An 18259-nucleotide genomic window follows, 5' to 3' on the forward strand; every position below is an offset into this window, starting at 1 on the left:
ATAACATGATGTGGACCGGAGTACCTGCCAAGTCGCTCCCCTCTCCCCCTGCTCGTAGTATGTAGTCGGAGATCTCGTCGATGTAGAGCCCAAAGAGTGTCGGGGAGAGTGGGCATCCTTGCTTAACACCAATGGTGCTAGCAATGGTCTCTGAAAAGCCGCCTGGGCAACGAACTCGACCCGTCACCCTCTCGTAGAGAGTATATATGGCCCAAATCATCTCTGTCGGTACCCCAATGCTGTGAAGGCGCTGGAAGAGTCTCTCGCGTGGGACTGTGTCAAAGGCCTTGCGGAAATCCACAAAGCAGCAGTAAAGCCTCTTCTTCCGCGCCTTTGCCCCATCAATGAGGCAGCGCAGAACGAAGATGTGGTCAGTGGTGGAGAAAGCTCGTCTGAAACCTGCCTGGCCTGGAGCTCGTAAACCCTCGGTCTCTGCGTAGCAGCTAAGCTGTGCCTCAAGTACTGCTCCATATAGCTTGGCCATCGTGTGGCCAATCATGATAGTCCTGTAGTTCCCTGGGTCCAGGGTGTCGCCAGATTTGTGGATAGGCACTATGGTGTGCTGTGTCCACTCCTCTGGGAAGCCCTCCCCTATAGCCCGGTTGAAGACATGTGCAATCAACGGGGCTATAGTGGAGGCCGCATAAATGATGTGCTCACTCTGTAATCCAGTGTGGTCAGCTGATCGTCTGTGCTGCATGCGGCGTATGGCCCTCTCTACCATCTCTGCTGTAAAGAAGGAGGAGCACGTGGGGCGTGGCTCATGTGGCTGTGGGATAGGAGGCTGCCCTGGCACCTCATAGAGGCGCTCTGCATAATCATGCCATATCTGTGGATCCTCAATAGCTGTGGTCGGACGTGGCTCGCGCAGGGTGCGCCATGCCGTCGCGCTATCTATGCTCATGAATAGGCGGTATAGCTCAAGCTCCTGTGCCTCTTCGAATGCTCGCCGCTTTTGGCGTGTCAGCGTCTTCATATCTCGTCTGGCCTCTCTCTCTGTGATCTCTCCTAAGGCTCGCCGTGCACGGAGGCGTCGGTATAACTCTCTGCACTCATCATCATACCAGCGGTTCTGAGGCATAGTCCCGGGGGGGGGGGGGTGCGTCCAGTGTGAGTGGTGTGTGGAAAAGAGCTAATAGCTGAAGTGTGGAGAACGGAAGAGATATGTGATGTGAGAACTGAGAGTGGTGTGGATGGGTGGAGGAGGCATAGGCCCTGCTCGACCTCGGCTGAGTAAAGAGAGGCTAGCTCATGTGTGAAATGGATGGTGGTGTGTGGAGTGTGTGCTGTGGAGCTATGTGGGATGGTATCTCCGGTGATGGAGAAAGAGAGGTATGTGTGGTCGGCTCCGATGGGTATGGGTGGAATGGTGAAGGATGTGATAAGGTGTATAGCCTCCCTGGGTCCCAGAATATAGTCGACTGTACTCCCCCCTCCCTCTGTAACTCCATGTGGCATACACGTCAGGCCCCCTGAGGTGGGCCACTGGGCCATCCCGTTATAAATAACGAGACGGTGCTGGGAGCCAAGTCGAAGTAGGTGTCGTCCGTAGGCTGTGACTGGAGCTCTGTCTGCTGTGTCTCTCATAGTAGCCTCCTCATCTAGAGTGTGTAGTGCCTCTGGGTCCTCGTGGTCATATGTCTCACACTGCTCACTGCGCGTACGAGCATTGAAGTCTCCCATAAGGAAGACTTCACCCAGTGTGGAGTACTCCATAATCTCCTCCGTGAGGCATGCGTACGGTGACTCCTGCTCAATAGGGGCGAATCTGGAGCCTGTGGGAGCAAAGTAGCAAAGGGCAATGTAGACGATCCTGTCTCGTGAGAGCTCGAGGCGAATCCACATGTATCGGGCCTGTGGGTCCCGGGCAACAATCTGTAGTTTGCTGTGAAGCCCCTGTCTAAAAAGTATAGCCACTCCTCCTGAACCGCGAGTGGTGTGCTGGCGCATACATCCCCGATGTAGAGACTCCCATTGGAAACCATGTATCCGTGGTAACCCTCTCTCTGGGCTCTCTTGTGTCTCTGTAAGTAGAATGATGTCTCGACCTCTCATCACCTCCTCAAGTCTCTCTGGGTGTGTCCATAGGTCTCCATTGCAATTCCAAACCGTGACATGAATCTCCTCGTGTGTCCCACAGGCCGCGAGTCCCTATGCGATGGTCTTGCCATCAATGATAACCCTACCATCTCGATATACTGCCTTCTTCCCTTCTTTGCGGGCCTGGTGGACTCTAGGCATGCACGTGCGGCGGTGATCTTGTTGCATCTTTGTGAGGTCATCATCAAGATAAATCGGGGGGCCTTCTAGCCCTCTCAAGATGACCCTCTTTCGGAGGAAAGAAGTTCGAGACTCCTCGGAGGCGAATTGGAGGATGAGAGCTCTCTTCTTTGGATCTTTGCCGGCTCTCCAAACTTTGGAGAAAGGGATCTCTTCTTCCTTGTATCCCACTTTCTTGCATAAGGCTTTCCCATCGCTCTCGGGTGTGGACCCTTCTTCTTCTTTGATGCCGGTCACTCGCACATTGAGACGGCGAGCTTGTCGCATTTTCTCCTCCTCGATGGTTGTGTGTACGATGAGTACCTCATCTTTTTGGGCTTCCTCTCTTGCTACCTTCTTGATATTCTTTTTGACCACTTCGACCCATCCTTCTTTGGTGGCTTCTAATTTGTCCGCAATGCTTGCGGTGAGGGCTTTGGTGATCTCCTCCTTGAGGGCTTCCTTAGCCTCCTCTTTAATCTCTCCTTCCTCGGGGGTGAGGGATGTGATGGAAGCATGAAGGAGGTCGATTTGTGCCTTCATCTCTTCTTGCTCTTTCCTCCATCTCGCCCTCTCCTTCTCGTTCTCCCGTGCCCTTCTCTCCTTCTCCTCTTTGAGGTTTTGGATTTCCGCTCTCATGTCCTCTTTTTCTTCGTTCCATAGCTTGATGAAGGTGGCTTTCTCCTCCCTCCATATCTCTCTCTCCATCCACCATTCTTTCATGTCCTTCTCCAATTGTGCAAGCCTCTTGTTCGTGAGCATGAAGGTTGTCTTCATTGTCGATTTCGGCGTCTTGATGATGGGGGAAGACATAGTTGTATTCGGAGCTACCCTCTCTTCATATTGTGAAGAAGAGGGGAGAAGGGGAGTACGTGTATGTAGGCGTGTATGTGTGTAGGGTGTGTGTGGGTATGTATCCGTGTGTGTGTGTGTGTGTGTGTGTGTGAGAGAGAGAGAGAGAGAGAGAGAGAGAGAGAGAGAGAGAGAGAGAGAGAGAGAGAGAGAGAGAGATGGCTGTGTGATCGGGAGAGAGGAGGGGCTGCGTGAGGGGGAGGCTGGGGGGGGGCAGTTCAGCAGCAGGCGGCAACAGCAGGCGGGGGCAATGGCGGGAGCGACGCAACAGGGGGAGTCGGCAGCGAATGGCAGGGGCGGCAGTGGCAGGTGGGGCTGCAGCAGCGGCTGTGCCGCGAACTGCTACAGCTGGGGATGGGCAGCGCGCGGACACGCAGGGCAGCAACGGGCGGCAGTGGCAGAGAGAGCGCGCAGAGAGAGCGCGGACACGCAGGGCAGCAAGGGGCGGCAGGGCAGAGAGAGAGAGAGAGAGAGAGAGAGAGAGAGAGAGAGAGAGAGAGAGAGAGAGAGAGAGAGAGAGAGAGAGAGATGCTTCGAGTGCTTTGCCGACAGAGAGAGAGAGTGTCACGAGGCTGTGGCAACCACTAACCTTAGTTGTTGGTTTCTTTTCCTTGATTTTTATTTGATTTTTGGGACCCTCTTTTTGAAGTCACAAATGACCGGACATTGTATGGCCAGTGTGAAATGGCCGACGGTCGAGAGTTTCACCCGCAGCAATAAAGGCCAGGTCGCCACGAGTTGATCGGGCCAATCGACATTGAAATCGAAGCTGTAAAAAGTTGGCTAGGCTCAGTTCAAAGTCATTTAGGCTCCACGAGACACTTCATAAGTTTGTGGGTACTAGGAAATCAACTCAAAAGAGGCAAACTGGACACATGGCAGCACGAGAGCTCTCTTGGAAGCCATATCAGCTGGGGTTGCCCAAAATTCAGAGAGAAGGGCTGATCTTCTTCATTAAGTGAACTCCAATGTGTGATAGTAGTAGGTGCAGGTGATCACAGCTTTAATGAAAAGCTTGCCTTTTCCCTTCTTCTATGTAGCACGATGATTCCGCTCTCGTGCACCTCTCTCCCCTTTTGAATACAGAATTGTGATGCCCAGCTCAAGGGCTTTCCATCTCTATGTATAGTTGTGCGGGTTCATGTGCGATTGCCGAGACAAGAGACAGGTATTGGATTAGCTAATTGCTAATCCCCCGCAGGTACAGGTTAACTCGAAGAGATTTCACGGGAGAAATCTGGTCCGATTTAAAGGGCAAGTAGCCCTACAGGTGCGGGAGCTCGAGGGCTTGCTCTGGATGCGACCGACACGCAAAATGGAGCTCGAAATAGGAAATTACAGCCTGCTGTGTATTTTTGCAGGTTTAGGCTTTTGACCCTTTTTGATCCCTAATACCCCCAAGAGCTTCGGGGAAGCTAGGGGATCACTGTGCAGGTGTTCGGGTGCATTTTCGGGGCAGAAAACAGAGAATTCAGCGTGCATTAATTTCTCGCCAGGTTTGGGAAAGTGCTCAAATGCGTGGGGAAAGTCACCTTTGCTTGGGGTTTTTGTCTATGAAGCCTCCTACTGCGGTTATACTGCCGAAATGGGGCCAGAGTAGGTCATTGTTAGCCAGATAAAAGTGGGACAGCTCGTAGGAATTTACAAGTTTTCTCCAAAGTTCAATTTGAATAAAGAAATACCGAAAGGGGCGCCAACCTTTGGGGACTACAAGGCGTCGTTGTCTGCATGGAAGCACTCTAGCTGCCAAGCAGTGGTTTGTTTGAAGTGTAATTTCAAGTAAAGATCGGGTGAAAGCTAAAGTCTACCGGCCTTTAGCGAGTCTCCGGGCTGGTTTCAGAGAGAGTTAATGAGTTTGAGAGAGAGTAAAAGAGAACGATAGGGTGTGAGCGGATGAGAGGTAGAGAGGGTGAGAGAGAGGGGGGGTGGGGTGTGTGCATGTGGTGGGCGTGCTGCACAATCCAAGGAGGGGGAGAGAGAGTGTTGCGTGCTCTTGATAATGGAGGAGAGAGAGAGGAACACTGACACCGGAGAGAGGAAAAGAGGAGGCGGTGATGGGGTGGGTAGCCAACAGAGAGAGGGAGAAAGAGGTGGGAGAGGCCCTCCCTTCCCTTGGCGCTATGGGGAGGGTGGCGGTAGGTTGCCCCCCTCTCTGCATTAAATAAAAACATTTTTCCCTTAAAACAAACCCCCTGCTTGGGGTCGCTGTCACAAAGTGATGACGTGGCGGACAGCAAAAACCCTAATTTCTGCCAGAAACCCTAAAATTCCTGCAAACCCTAATTTTGCCAAAAACCCTAAATTCCGGAAATCGCGGAGGCGGATTATTAAAATAATTTATTTATTTTTTTTTTTTTTTTTTTTTGGAAAATGATGAGCGACGCGAATTTTGCTTTTGCTTTTTTTTTTATTAAAAAAAAAAGAGAAAAGACTCTCTAAGAGAGAGAGAGAACTGATGCTTTTGATTTTAAAAGCTTTTGGGGCTCTGCTTTTGGGCATCCCTTGTAACCTTTAAATTAGTGGTGAGGGCCTCGCTTCTCAGGGGCATCTGGACGCAGAGTCTGAGAGTGAAACCCTAACCACTCTTTTGTACTTTGATGATAGATTAATATAAAAAGAAATACCGAAAGGGGCGCCAGTCTTTGGGGCCAATATCTCTAGGCACGGAACTCCGCCGGGCCAGTGCAAATCTATTGTGATCTGTGAATTGTTTTGAAGTGGTTATTTGGTGCTGTCGCGGTTGATTCTTGACTTGGAGTGTCCAAGTTTGTTACAGTGGTATCAGAGCACGGCCGATTTCTCTTCTACGGGAAATCCAATCCCCGATTTTTTTTTTTTTCCGCGGCACCTATGGCTTCAGGCAATGATCAGTCGACTCCCTCTGCATCTGGAGATGCGGGCTGGGATCACAACGAAGATTCAGACAGAGAGTATGGCCCGCCTCGGCCTACTCAAGCGGAGCAAACAGAGATGGAGCGTCGTCAATTGATTGGCGATGCAACAAAGATGATGCTCAATTTTGCCAAGGACCCGAAGATGGTAAAATATATGAACCAGACCTCTTTGAAAGAGGTACAGATGGAGTGGCAGAGAACCACAACACCACTCCCAAAACCCGCTCTCAAGAAACCTTCTACCTCCAAGAAATATACGGAGAAGGAACTGGAGAACGTGGTTGATGCACGGATTGCTCAGCTTTTCAACGTGCAAAAGAAAGGCAAAAAGCACGGCAAAAAGCACGGCAAAAAGCAGAACAAAGGTACTGACTTCCCGGGATATTTGGGTCGTCAGTCGACATTCGACAAAGCAAAGAAACGGAAGAAGCGTGTTCGATTTGAAGGAGTACCCAGTTCTTCTTCTTCTTCTTCTGACAGTTCTTCTAGCTCCTCGGATTAGAGCGAAGAAGACAGAAAAAAAAGCAAAAAGCGAAGCAAGACACAAAGCTTCGGAACGGGCAAGAAAAAGGCAAAGAAGGCTACATCTCGCCCAGAGACTGACAGTTCTACTGAGGACTCGTCTACAGACAGCTCAGATTCCGATGACGGAAAGTTTTATGCGAACAAGAAGAATTTTTACAAAGCCAACCAGTATGACTTTCTCGAAGATAACAGCAAGAAAGTTCGAGAGTTTAAGGAAGGTGGCCACTCGATCAAGTTTGATACTTTTCAGGATACTCAGATGCTTCGAAGGCTTTGTCTCTTATACAGCAGTTTGACATCGCTTTCGCGGGAGGACGCTATTCAGAGCACTCCAAGATTCGGAGAGCTGCCTCTTACTCTGAGGGGAATGCTCGTACTTGGTGGTCCACGCTTCTATTAAGCAAGACTGTGCCAGTTACATGGCTGAAATTCAAGAGGCTTTTTGTTTCTTCTTGGTTGACTCAAGTGTTTGAGCGAGATATACGAGCTGCTTGGAACCATCTTCGGATGATCAAGAAAGATGCAATCAATGCTTATTGTGAGAGATTCTGGAGCTCTTTTCTACCCGCCTCTTCATTCAAGAAGATCTCATTCAGAGAACAGATTGAGCGGTTTACCTTGGGTCTACCTACAGAGATCCGAGATCACTGCTTGGAACAGAAGTCAGCTTCTATTCACGAGTTGATGAGTCATGCGAAGCGGGGCTTTGCCATTCACTCTGGCAGTCTGACCTACCCCACAGATGAGGCCATGACACAACGAACCGAACAGACTTCTGGGAATGAAAGTAGAATGAAAAAGAGCAACCTAGAGAAAAAAAAAGGATGCACGACCCAAGCTTACTCCTGAGGAGAGAGCTCGCTTCATCATAGAGGGGAAGTGCTTTGGATGCGGGAAACATGGACATATTTCCGCAAAGTGCCCTGATAAGGCACAGAAAGAACAGAATGATAAAGACGACGACAGGTCTGAGAGTTCGAGAGCAGCTGAGGAATGTGGCAGAAAAGGCAGATAGAAAAGCAGAACTGGTACCACATGGCGTGGGACTTGCACCGAATCAAATGAATGAAAGTACAAACTTTGCCGTTTTTTTTTGGGGCAAAGTGAAGGATCAGGAAGCTCTTTTGAAGGAGCCAAGGCCAGCTTCTTTTCACTTGGAATTGGCGGCTCGATTTGGAACTACGCCCGACAGACTGACGCCACAGGCGGAAGTAGTTCGACTGGCACCCGGATGGGATGTTGCCATAACACCGAGCATTGGCAAACTTTGTTTGCAATGACAGGGGTGTTCAGGGCACGCGAGTGACGTTCTACTCGGGATCCCTTGGTACCACAAGAACTACGCCGTGGTTGACTACCGGGCTAAGAAAGCGACTTTGATAAATGAAGGGCTTAGAGATTGTACTTGATGAACTTCAGTTTTCTTACTCATTCTTTTGGGAGAACTGAACGATGGATAAAAGTTGAATATGTTTTGATCCGAAGAAAAGAACGCCAAGATTTTTTTTCTCCACGCTCATGCCGATTGCTTTTGAGAGGGCCTGAAGATCATACCATTGATCTGATATCTGGAAACACGCCACCGAATCGGCCACCTTATCGTGTGAGCCGAGTACAGAATGAAGAGATTATGAACCAAGTGAAAGACCTCTTGGAAAAGGGTCTTGTCCAGCCTAGTACTTCACCGTATTGCTCTCCAGTATTGTTGGTTTTGAAGAAAGACGGATCTTGGAGAATGTGCATCGATTATAGCACTCTCAACGAAATCACCATCAAGAACAGATTTCCGATTCCTAGGATCGATGATATACTCGACAGGTTACAGGGATCCTCGTGCTTTAGCAGGATTGACTTGAAGAGTGGATATCATCAGATCAGGATAGCACCAGGAGATGTCTACAAGATAGCTTTTTGGACGGCTTTTGGGTTATTTGAGTTTTTGGTGATGCCTTTTGGCTTAACCAATGCTCCTGCGACATTTAACCGGATGATGGACAAGATTTTTCGAGAGTACAGGCTATTTGTTGGCACTTTCTTTGACGACATCATTGTTTTCTCCAAGAATGAGGCAGAACACAGAGATCATCTGCTTCAAGTCTTTCAGGCATTACGAGATCACACGTTAGTGATTAATGCAAAGAAAAGTGAATTTTTCCTACTAGAGATACACTTTTGGGGCACATTGTGTCAACAGCAGGAGTGCAAATGAACCCGGCCAAGATAGAGACTATCCGTGATTGGCCCGATTTGAGGAATGTCCATGAAGTTAGAAGCCTCTTGGGACTGTGTTCGTACTACAGGCGGTTCATACGAAAGTTTGCAGAGGTTGCTTCCCCTTTGCATATCTTGACACAGAAAGGAGTACCTTTTTCGTGGGGACCCACAGAGGTGACTGCCTTTCAGACATTGAAAGAGAAATTGACTACGGGACCTATTTTGACTTTGCCGGACTTGCAGAAGTCATTTGAAGTATTTTGTGATACTTGTGGTCGTAGTCTGGGTACGGTCTTGATGCAAGAAGGCCATGTCATAGCTTACGAGAGCCGTTTGTTCTCTAGGCCGGAGATGACAGCACAGATCTATGGGAAAGAGCTTTTGGTGGTTATCCATGCTCTTACTCAGTGGCGGCATTACCTACTCGGAGCAGATTTTACTGTCTTTACAAACCATCAGAGTTTGCGCTACTTCTTGTCACAGAAGCAGCTTTCGGAAAAGCAGATGCGGTGGGTGAACATCTTGTCACAGTTCCACTTCCAGATTGTCCACGTGCAGGGACAGAAGAATGTGGTGGCAGATGCTTTGTCTCGGAAATCGTTGGTTCTGGCTATTTCCGCGTTACATCATAGGAGCTTCGAGGATATGGTCGATCAGTATGCCACAGATACAGGTTTTGCAGATATTTTCACACGGATACGGGATGGGGAGACAGTAGCTGGATATACCCTTCGGGAAGGCTACTCGATGAAAAAGACTATGTTGTGCGTTACACAGCCGTTGAGGGAAAAGGTTATGACTGATTGCCACTGTCCACCTTTTACGGGTCACCGCGGCATTGCTACCACCATGAAAGGGGTAGAGAGAGATTTCTTTTGGCGGAGACTGAAGAAGGATGTGGAAGAGTTTGTGCGCAGTTGCTTGGTATGCTAGAAGGTCAAGTTTGACAGGCATAAGGCACAGGGATTGTTACAGCCTTTACCCATACCCACCCACCCCTGGGAAAATATTGAAATGGATTTCATTTTTTTTGATCTCCCGAGAATACAGAATGATCACGATGATTTTCCGATTACATGGCACGCTTGAGACGATTGTCTCCGACAGAGACCCCAGATTTATGAGTTTGTTTTGGAAGGCAATTTGGGAGAACATTGGCACGCGGTTGCAGTTCTCGTCATCGTTCCACTTGCAGACTGACGGGCAATCTGAGATTGCCAATTCAGTGATTTTAGATTTATTGAAGTCTTGTATCTCGCATCAGAAGACTCAATGGGAAAAGAACTTACCTTTGGTGGAATTTGCCTACAATAACACGATACACTCTTCGACGGGGAAGATGCCATGACAGATTGTTGAAACTGCTGCGAAGGTTCCATCCTTCCTGAGCACGAAAGAGTAGAAATTTGAAGCGGATGAATATTCGCGAGATTTGGATACGGCTTTTGCCAAGGTTCGCGAGACTTTACAGAAGTCTCAAGAACGACAGAAAAAGGCAGCGGATCGCCATCGTCGCGACTTGAAACTGAAGAAGGATGATTGGGTGCTCTTACTTTTGAGAAGGCACGTCTAAGAAAGAAAAAGGGAAAGGAGAGGCTTTTTCCAAAGCTTAGTATGTGATACTACGGACCTTTCCAGATTACTGACAAGATAAATGAAGTCTCCTTCCGATTGAAACTGCCAGATACTTGGAGGATTCACAATGCATTTCATGTGAATCTCTTGAAACCTTTTAAAGGTGATGTGCCTGATGATGGGGAGCCTGATGAGCAACCCGAAGTGGAAGAAAACGAGGAGATCCTTGTTCCTGAACAGATTTTGGCACATAAGGATACGAAGAATAAGGGTAAAGTTCGAAGGCGGTTCTTGGTTAAGTTCAAGAATTATCCTGCACTTGATGCGAAGTGGACCTAGCAGATACTCCTCAGATTGTGAAACTTTACCTCGATGCTTTTGGTTTAGCATAGTCTACTCCAAATGGAACCCAGAATTCAGCTTGGCCGAAGATCTGGTGCAGTGGGATGCACAAGAGGGGAGTTACTCCACTCCTTTGTCAACAAATGCCTCGATTTTGATACTAAAGTCACTGATGTCTCTTTGAGCTTCAGGGATACTGAGAGCTGACAGTATTCTGCTGGATGACTTTATGAAATGGAATTCCTGATTATGATACTGATTTGTTCTTGACTTCTTGTGAGTGCAGGAACTGATAGCCGAAATGACTGCAGCATTTTGGTCTGATTGATCTCGAATAGACATGGTTGCAATAGGGGTTAGTCAATCGGACATCGATGAGGTCCCGATTGGACCTAGATGTGATTGCTAGCTACATTGCCGATAAATCATGGTCTAAGATCCGAATGAATGTTGAATGTCATGTGATGTCCTGTGATGTCTGGTGATGTCCTGTGATGTCGTGTGATGTGACTGTCGATTTTGTACATGTGCTAGATGTGTGTTCCTAGTACGTAGGTACTAACAGTCAGTGTCTGCTAAGACGGTTTATGGCTTTTGTCGGTTTTGCAGGCGTAATCGCGGTCGATTACAATGCTTTCAAGAGGGGGGTATGTCACAAAGTGATGACGTGGCGGACAACAAAAACCCTAATTTCTGCCAGAAACCCTAAAATTCCTGCAAACCCTAATTTTTGCCAAAAACCCTAAATTCTGGAAATCGCGGAGGCGGATTATTATTAAAAAAAAAAATAAAAAAAATAAAAAAAATTTGGAAAATGATGAGCGACGCGAATTTTGCTTTTGCTTTTTTTTATTAAAAAAAAAAGAGAAAAGACTCTCTAAGAGAGAGAGAGAACTGATGCTTTTGATTTTAAAAGCTTTTGGGGCTCTGCTTTTGGGCATCCCTTGTAACCTTTAAATTAGTGGTGAGGACCTCGCTTCTCAGGGGCATCTGGACGCAGAGTCTGAGAGTGAAACCCTAACCACTCTTTTGTACTTTGATGATAGATTAATATAAAAAGAAATACCGAAAGGGGCGCCAGTCTTTGGGGCCAATATCTCTAGGCACGGAACTCCGCCGGGCCAGTGCAAATCTATTGTGATCTGTGAATTGTTTTGAAGTGGTTATTTGGTGCTGTCGCGGTTGATTCTTGACTTGGAGTGTCCAAGTTTGTTACAGTCGCTTCCTACGGCCGAGGGTGAAAACCCTTTGAAACCCCCCCGTCCGCGGATACACCCCGAAATCAGCCATGCCCAAGACAACCTCTCGCACAAGAAGCTTGCTAAGTGCTGCATGGGTTCTCTACAAATACAATGCACCTTCATCATGCAAGTGTAGATAGTCGCATTCAAAGAGAGATTTCTCCTTCGCTCCTAGTGAAAAGATGGTCTCGAGCTTACTCCCCACACCCAAACGCCACGTCTTGTAATCAAGGCACTCTGAAAGATGACCTCCTGGATTGCACACTCAAAAAGTAGATTGGGTTATGTAACGCTTGAATGTCAAATTGCATTATTGGAAGCTATTCACTTGGCCATTTCATGTTCGCTTGCGAATTGTTCAGAGTATCCCGATGGCATATGTTTAGTTCTCTTTGCCACTGATGCATTGCCCTCGCCATTGTCTTGATTCTCCTATGTCAGCCATTTTGTCTTATTTGTGGCGAACTCATGCTCACAAAAAAGGCTTGCGTTTGATGTCGAGGGAGAAGCTTTTGACACATCTTTATCATGTACTTTACAACCCTTTCCATGCCCATAATCTCAATTGGAAGAGAATCTCAATTGGAGGAGATCCCGACTCCAGAAGTAGGAGCATATATGGAGTTTGTGTCTTAACCTGGAGAAAGTTTGTAAGAAAACGCTTTTGAACATTCTCAAATTCTTTCCAAGTAGACTTTGAGATGCTCCCGCCCCACATTTCAACTCCATAAAGAAGAACTAGTGTCACCAATGTGTCGGAAAGGTACTTCTTGAGAACCCAACACTTGATGTTTCCCGCATTACACATGTTCTCAAATGCATAATATGCTCTCTTTCCAGATTCCAGACGATGCATATAACATTCATGCCACTTGTGATTGGCCGGAACTTGCTAGGAAAGCTATGCTATTGCCTACACTTGCTTAACAAATTCAGCATTGGACTCTTATGTTTGCATACCTAAGTCAGCATGTTGTTACGTCCTCATTTGGCCACTGGCAATCATCTATTTGGGAGGCTATATCTGGTAAGATGGGAGGACACATTCCTAGATGTCCTCTTGCTTCCGCTTTGCTCTTTGTTTGGAAAGAGGTTACGATTCGTCTATCGTGGAATGCTTGGCGAAAAGGAAATTTACTTTGTTTGGAGAGTCTTCATTGGAGCCAGGCATTCTGTCTTACCGCTCTCCTCGCCAGGTGTACTTCTTCTCTTGCCGTGGCATTCGGGTGGTTGCGGATGTGGTGGATGCGGCCGGATTCACTTTTAAGTTTCTCTTCGCTGCTCGCCGATTTGGATTTGGCATGCATTACCGTCAAATCTGGAGAGAACTTCAGCACACGCTGGTTGATTTTTTGCCCATTTCATCTTTGCCTGATGATATCGCATGTCTCATTGGAATCTTCGAGAAACGCCCTTTCAAGATATTTGTGCCAATCGAGTTTATGCTCTTCTTCTACTGCAATCTTGGCTTGCTGATCATTGTATTGCTCTTTGGCACATGCACAAATCTGATATATGGTGGAGCTTCTCTCTGCCGTGTTGAAAAATCATTTGCCTTTGAGCGGTTATTTCTTTGGCGTTGTTTGCTTCGTGTGCTCCCGATGGGCACTTTTCTTAGGGCATGTCATATCCGCCCTTCTTCTTGTGTTTGTTGCTCGATTGCAGAAGAGAATGTTTGCCACTTGTTGTGGGATTGTTGCATTAATAGAGATTTCCTTCGCCGCATATTGGCGTGTATGCGGCTCCATTTTCCAGCGACGGTTTTCCATAAATGGTCTTGGGCATTTGGCATTTTCTCACCGACATTGCAACGCGGTCTTCTTCATGTGGGTCAAATTTTGGGCTTACTGGACCCTATGGCGTCTACGTAATGGCTATATGTTCATCGCATTCATGCAAATCCCTTCCCGTTATTCAAGCTCTCTCTTAGGCAATCTTTACGGTTTGCCTTGGAAGTTGGTGATATCATCGCAGAGATACATCAGCTTTCCTATGAATGCTTTTAGCCATATTGTACAGTCAAACACTTCTGTGTTCCTTCCTTGTATATGATTCTTTCGGTGGGTTTTCCTCACTTTGAGATTTCCCACTAGTAAATTAATCAAACCGATTTACAAATATGTGTGTGTGTGTGTGTGTGTGTTGTGTTTGGGAGCATATGTTAGTACCTAATTCTACACCCACTATTGGGCAACACTGATAATGTTAGGAGGTACGTTGAACTTTGTGTTGATGTATGCTCATGTGTGTATGCATGTGGTGTGTGTTGTGTTTAGGAGCATATGTTAGTACCTAGTTCTATACCCACTATTGGGCACTGACGACGTTAGTGGGGATGTTTGTGGTATTTAGTCAAAACTATGCATGATGGAGCCAATGGTTCTGGATTCATCTAGGTATATGATTATTGACGATGAAAACATGCTTAAGTATGAGTATGGTTGCTGATATTACTTGACCTGGAGGGGCTACTTCTTACTTACTAAAAGATACATCTTTCAATTAGAGAAATATTGTGAGATATCTCTTATGTTCTAAATTATCGATTCACTCTCTTTAATTACCTACCTTAGATGCGTATAATGCTCTTTATATTAGGTGAGAGCCGTAAAGAGTCTTTTAAATAACCCTGAAAGCATCCAACCACCACATTTGTGGAATTACAATGCCTGAAAGCATTTGTCTTTTCAAATTGGCAGACAGATGAAGTGTACCTTCAGTGAGTTGCTATCATTTATTTTGCCTATCACTTTGTTTAAACCGTTTTTGAGTTAGAGTTGTTTTTTGTTTGTTCCAAAGATAAAATTCATGCAGAGATTCCATTCCTTTTAGGGAAAATTACCAAAATACCCCTCTAATTTGTGGAAATTTCCAACATACCCTTCAAATTTCAAAAATTCCCAAAATACCCCCAATATTTTGTCTTAAATTCCCAGTATGCCCTTCAAATTTTCCAAAATTCCCGAAATACCCCTGGTTGTGGGGTTAAATATCTCCAAAGAATAAGAAATTTGTAGTTTTTCATAAGAAGACTGATTGTCTATCAATTCTAGATGCTAAAACTAGAATTTGAGTTGGTTATGCGAGATGAATTACTTCATTATTTTTAGACATAATTGCCTTTTTTTGCGGGGGTAATTTGTGACAAATTTCATGCTAAGCACTCAAAAACGGATCTCGACTGTGAAAAAGGAATAAAGATTAGAAAATCTTGAACAATCCAACCAAAATAGATAATTTTTGAAATTTGAGGGGTATTTTGGGAATTTCCACAAATTAGAGGGGTATTTTGGTCTCTGATGGTTTATGCATATGCACAGACACAGGCATGCTTCACGTGTTTGAGGGGTGTTCACACACATGCTCACAAACGTTAGGACATATATAACATATCAATGCCCAGACCTAGGCAGTGCTTATGATTCATTTACCTCACCTTTGGCCTCCTTTATCAGAGCTTTGGGATGGTCCAGAAGGTATCGTGCGGTACAACATTCAAGATATAGTTGCAGCAACTGATGATTTTGATAAGAGACATCAGATTGGAGTTGGGGGTTTTGGAAGGGTTTTCCATGCAGTTCTTGGAGGAAGAGAGGTAGCTGTCAAGCTTGCACACACATCTTCCATTCAAAGTACTGCAGGCTTTCGAAATGAGCTGGTGCTATTAAGCAGGCTTCATCATGTAAATTTGGTACATCTACTGGGGTTTTGTGAAGCTGAAGGAATTCAGGTAAGCATTTTGTTCCTTTGTCCTTGTTTTTAGTGATTCAACAGTTGTTTTCCTAATGTGTCACAAATTACTTTTCATAAAAACTGCAATGCTTTCTAAAATTATTTCATTTCAATGCAGATCCTTGTTTATGAGTATATGCCAAATGGAAATCTGCATACAATGCTTTTCAGTAAGCTTATTTTAGCAGTTTGAAGTCGCTCATTTACTTTCTGTTTGCTTAATATGCGTGCATGAGCTTGAGGTCGGCAATAAGGAAACAACAAGAGAAGATGGTTCCATAGATTTTTTCTCATAAGCATGAATACGGGGAGGCAGTTTTGAGCAAAAAATCAAATGAAATTGCAGTCGAACAACCAGCCGCATTGTTATAAACCTTAAAAGTTCGTATGGAATCTAAAATACTTGAATGGTGGCATAATTTTCTGCAGAGAACACAATCACTCTGGACTGGTTGACGAGGCTTGATATCGCTCTGGGAATTGCACATGGCTTGGAATATCTTCACTCCTTTGCAGTAATTCTCTCAATGACTAAGTTGGATCACAAATAAAATCCATGATTAGATTCTTACTTGAATCTGGATTCTTGCAATGAGGGTTCTCTTTCTATGAGAAGCTTGCTTTTTATTTCTGCAGGACCCTCCGGTCATACATAGAGATGTGAAACTAAGCAACGTTCTCCTTGATGATAATCTCGTGGCCAAACTTTCAGATTTTGGCATTTCAAAAGTTGCTCAGGAGTTTGAAACCCAAATGGCCACTAGACCTGCTGGAACAGCTGGGTAATACTTGCGGTTCTTTATTCTTGAAGACGTCAAAGAGTAAAGTTCATAGGAAACGAGAGATAATTACAGCTTTAAATGAATGAAACATGAGTAAATAATATAATATAGTGACAGATGTATCGTAGTAAGCTGACAAAAGCTTAGTCTTTTTTAGTTTGTTGGGTAATCAACCACATAACTAATGCTTTGTTTCTTTTGAAACAGCTATATTGATCCACAATATGTATTGACAGAGCAATTGACATCGGCAAGTGATGTGTATGGTTTTGGCATGGTGTTATTGGAGTTGATCTCTGGTCAGAAATGTATTGATAATGCACGAGCAGATGGACAGAATCTTATAGAATGGGTAAGCTACCATAGCACGCGACTTTAATCAATTGATTCACCTATCACAACCGATGCAAATGTGTCACTTTCAGCTCACACTGTACGGTAACTACGTGGTGTTTCTAGAAAACCTTAAAACCCTTCTACAACAGATGCAAATTGCCAAAAATTTTGTCGAAAATAGGTAGAAATGTTCAAATGGCAAAGGAAGACAAAAAATGGCTACACAGCCAACATGTGATTGCTGGAAGTGTCACAACACATAAGCAATCGAAGTGTGAACCGAAAAAGACAGCAGAAAGCAAAATGGATGAAGGGTAAAGTTTAAGACACAAGGCTTTCAGGAGATGTACAAAGGAGAGGCTCCATAGTGCTATCCTCGTTACCATCCTTATCCCTCGATAAAGCCACTTCCCTTACTCGAGGAGGTTTCTCTCATTGTCCTACTGAGGCTCTTTAAATCTCATATTCAGGCTCTGATGAAAAGTCTTGAGGATCATCCTCGATGGCATGACACTTGAGTTGGCATTGGGCTTCTGGATGCATGCAGTGAAGATGTCCGCTTGACTTTTTTGGCCTCTGTGTCAAATTACATGTCCGCTCTGCTAGTCTGAAAGACTTTACGATCAATCTTCCTTGAGCACTTGATAGAATTCAAGATGGACAGACTTCTCGTCCACAAGGCGGTCAACCCTCCAAATAGTATCCCTGTACAGCGAAAATCATCCACCTTCACCTGAAAGATTTGCACTATGTATCGCTATGAGGACATCCTGCCTCTTGGATTACCCATTGGAGCTTGTTGGCCTCTAGCACAAGCTGCACATCCACGATGATTGATTCCAAGAGACTTGATGATTAATCTCCTTGAGAGCTCAACTGATTTGCTCCTCTTCATCCACAAGGTGACTGACACCCTTTAAAGACTATTGTTCGTAAACTGAAACTCATCCACATTCACCTACAATTCACAAAAAGCAAAGAGCCAATCTTCAATTTCTTGTTTGTCATCCGTCATTCAGTCAGTTTTAGTAGCATAACAAAAGGACCAGTCTACCATGCTCAAGCTTACGTGTAGGTTGTAGCTTGTGGATATTTGAGCAGTAAGAAAAACCCTCGCCAAAAGAAAGCTTTACAAGACCTGTCCATCCCTTTCGGTGTTGGAGGCTTTGAGCTCCTCAAGGACCTTAAGGCATCTTTATCATTGAGCAACTCCCTCTCAGTGAAGAGGTTGGGAGATTCGTATGCCGTATGCAACAATGCGGCATGCCCATGGATACATCTCCGTATCTCCTCCATCTAATGTGTGTGGTGGCCAAAACCTCGTGTTCTACCATGGCTCCACAATGTGCATTTCTCGATCTCCTTTCTAGCTTCTAGCATGAAATGCATAAAAAGCCTTATTGTAGCCTTCACAGTTAGTTTTCCAAAGGACCCTGTACCAAGGGTGAGCATAATGACATCGGCCTTGATTTTGCATTGAAATTCATAGCCTTGCATGTCCTTGGCA

General features: G+C 45.6%; 1 protein-coding gene across 3 annotated transcripts in view; it reads left to right on the forward strand.

Annotated features, from left to right (window-relative positions):
- The window catches only part of LOC147440963 (LRR receptor kinase SERK2-like), a 122199-nt gene that overhangs the window by 62315 nt on the left and 41625 nt on the right, over positions 1 to 18259 (forward strand). For all 3 annotated transcript variants that reach the window (XM_086482745.1, XM_086482744.1, XM_086482746.1), the window contains 5 exons: positions 15358 to 15632; positions 15753 to 15804; positions 16064 to 16149; positions 16271 to 16416; positions 16624 to 16768. In XM_086482745.1, coding sequence (XP_086338871.1) covers positions 15358 to 15632; positions 15753 to 15804; positions 16064 to 16149; positions 16271 to 16416; positions 16624 to 16768 — 704 coding nt within the window. The remainder of the gene's footprint in view (positions 1 to 15357; positions 15633 to 15752; positions 15805 to 16063; positions 16150 to 16270; positions 16417 to 16623; positions 16769 to 18259) is intronic.

Source organism: Adiantum capillus-veneris, chromosome 15 (genome assembly GCF_014529385.1).
Source record: "Adiantum capillus-veneris isolate H3 chromosome 15, ASM1452938v2, whole genome shotgun sequence".
NCBI lineage: Eukaryota > Viridiplantae > Streptophyta > Polypodiopsida > Polypodiales > Pteridaceae > Adiantum > Adiantum capillus-veneris.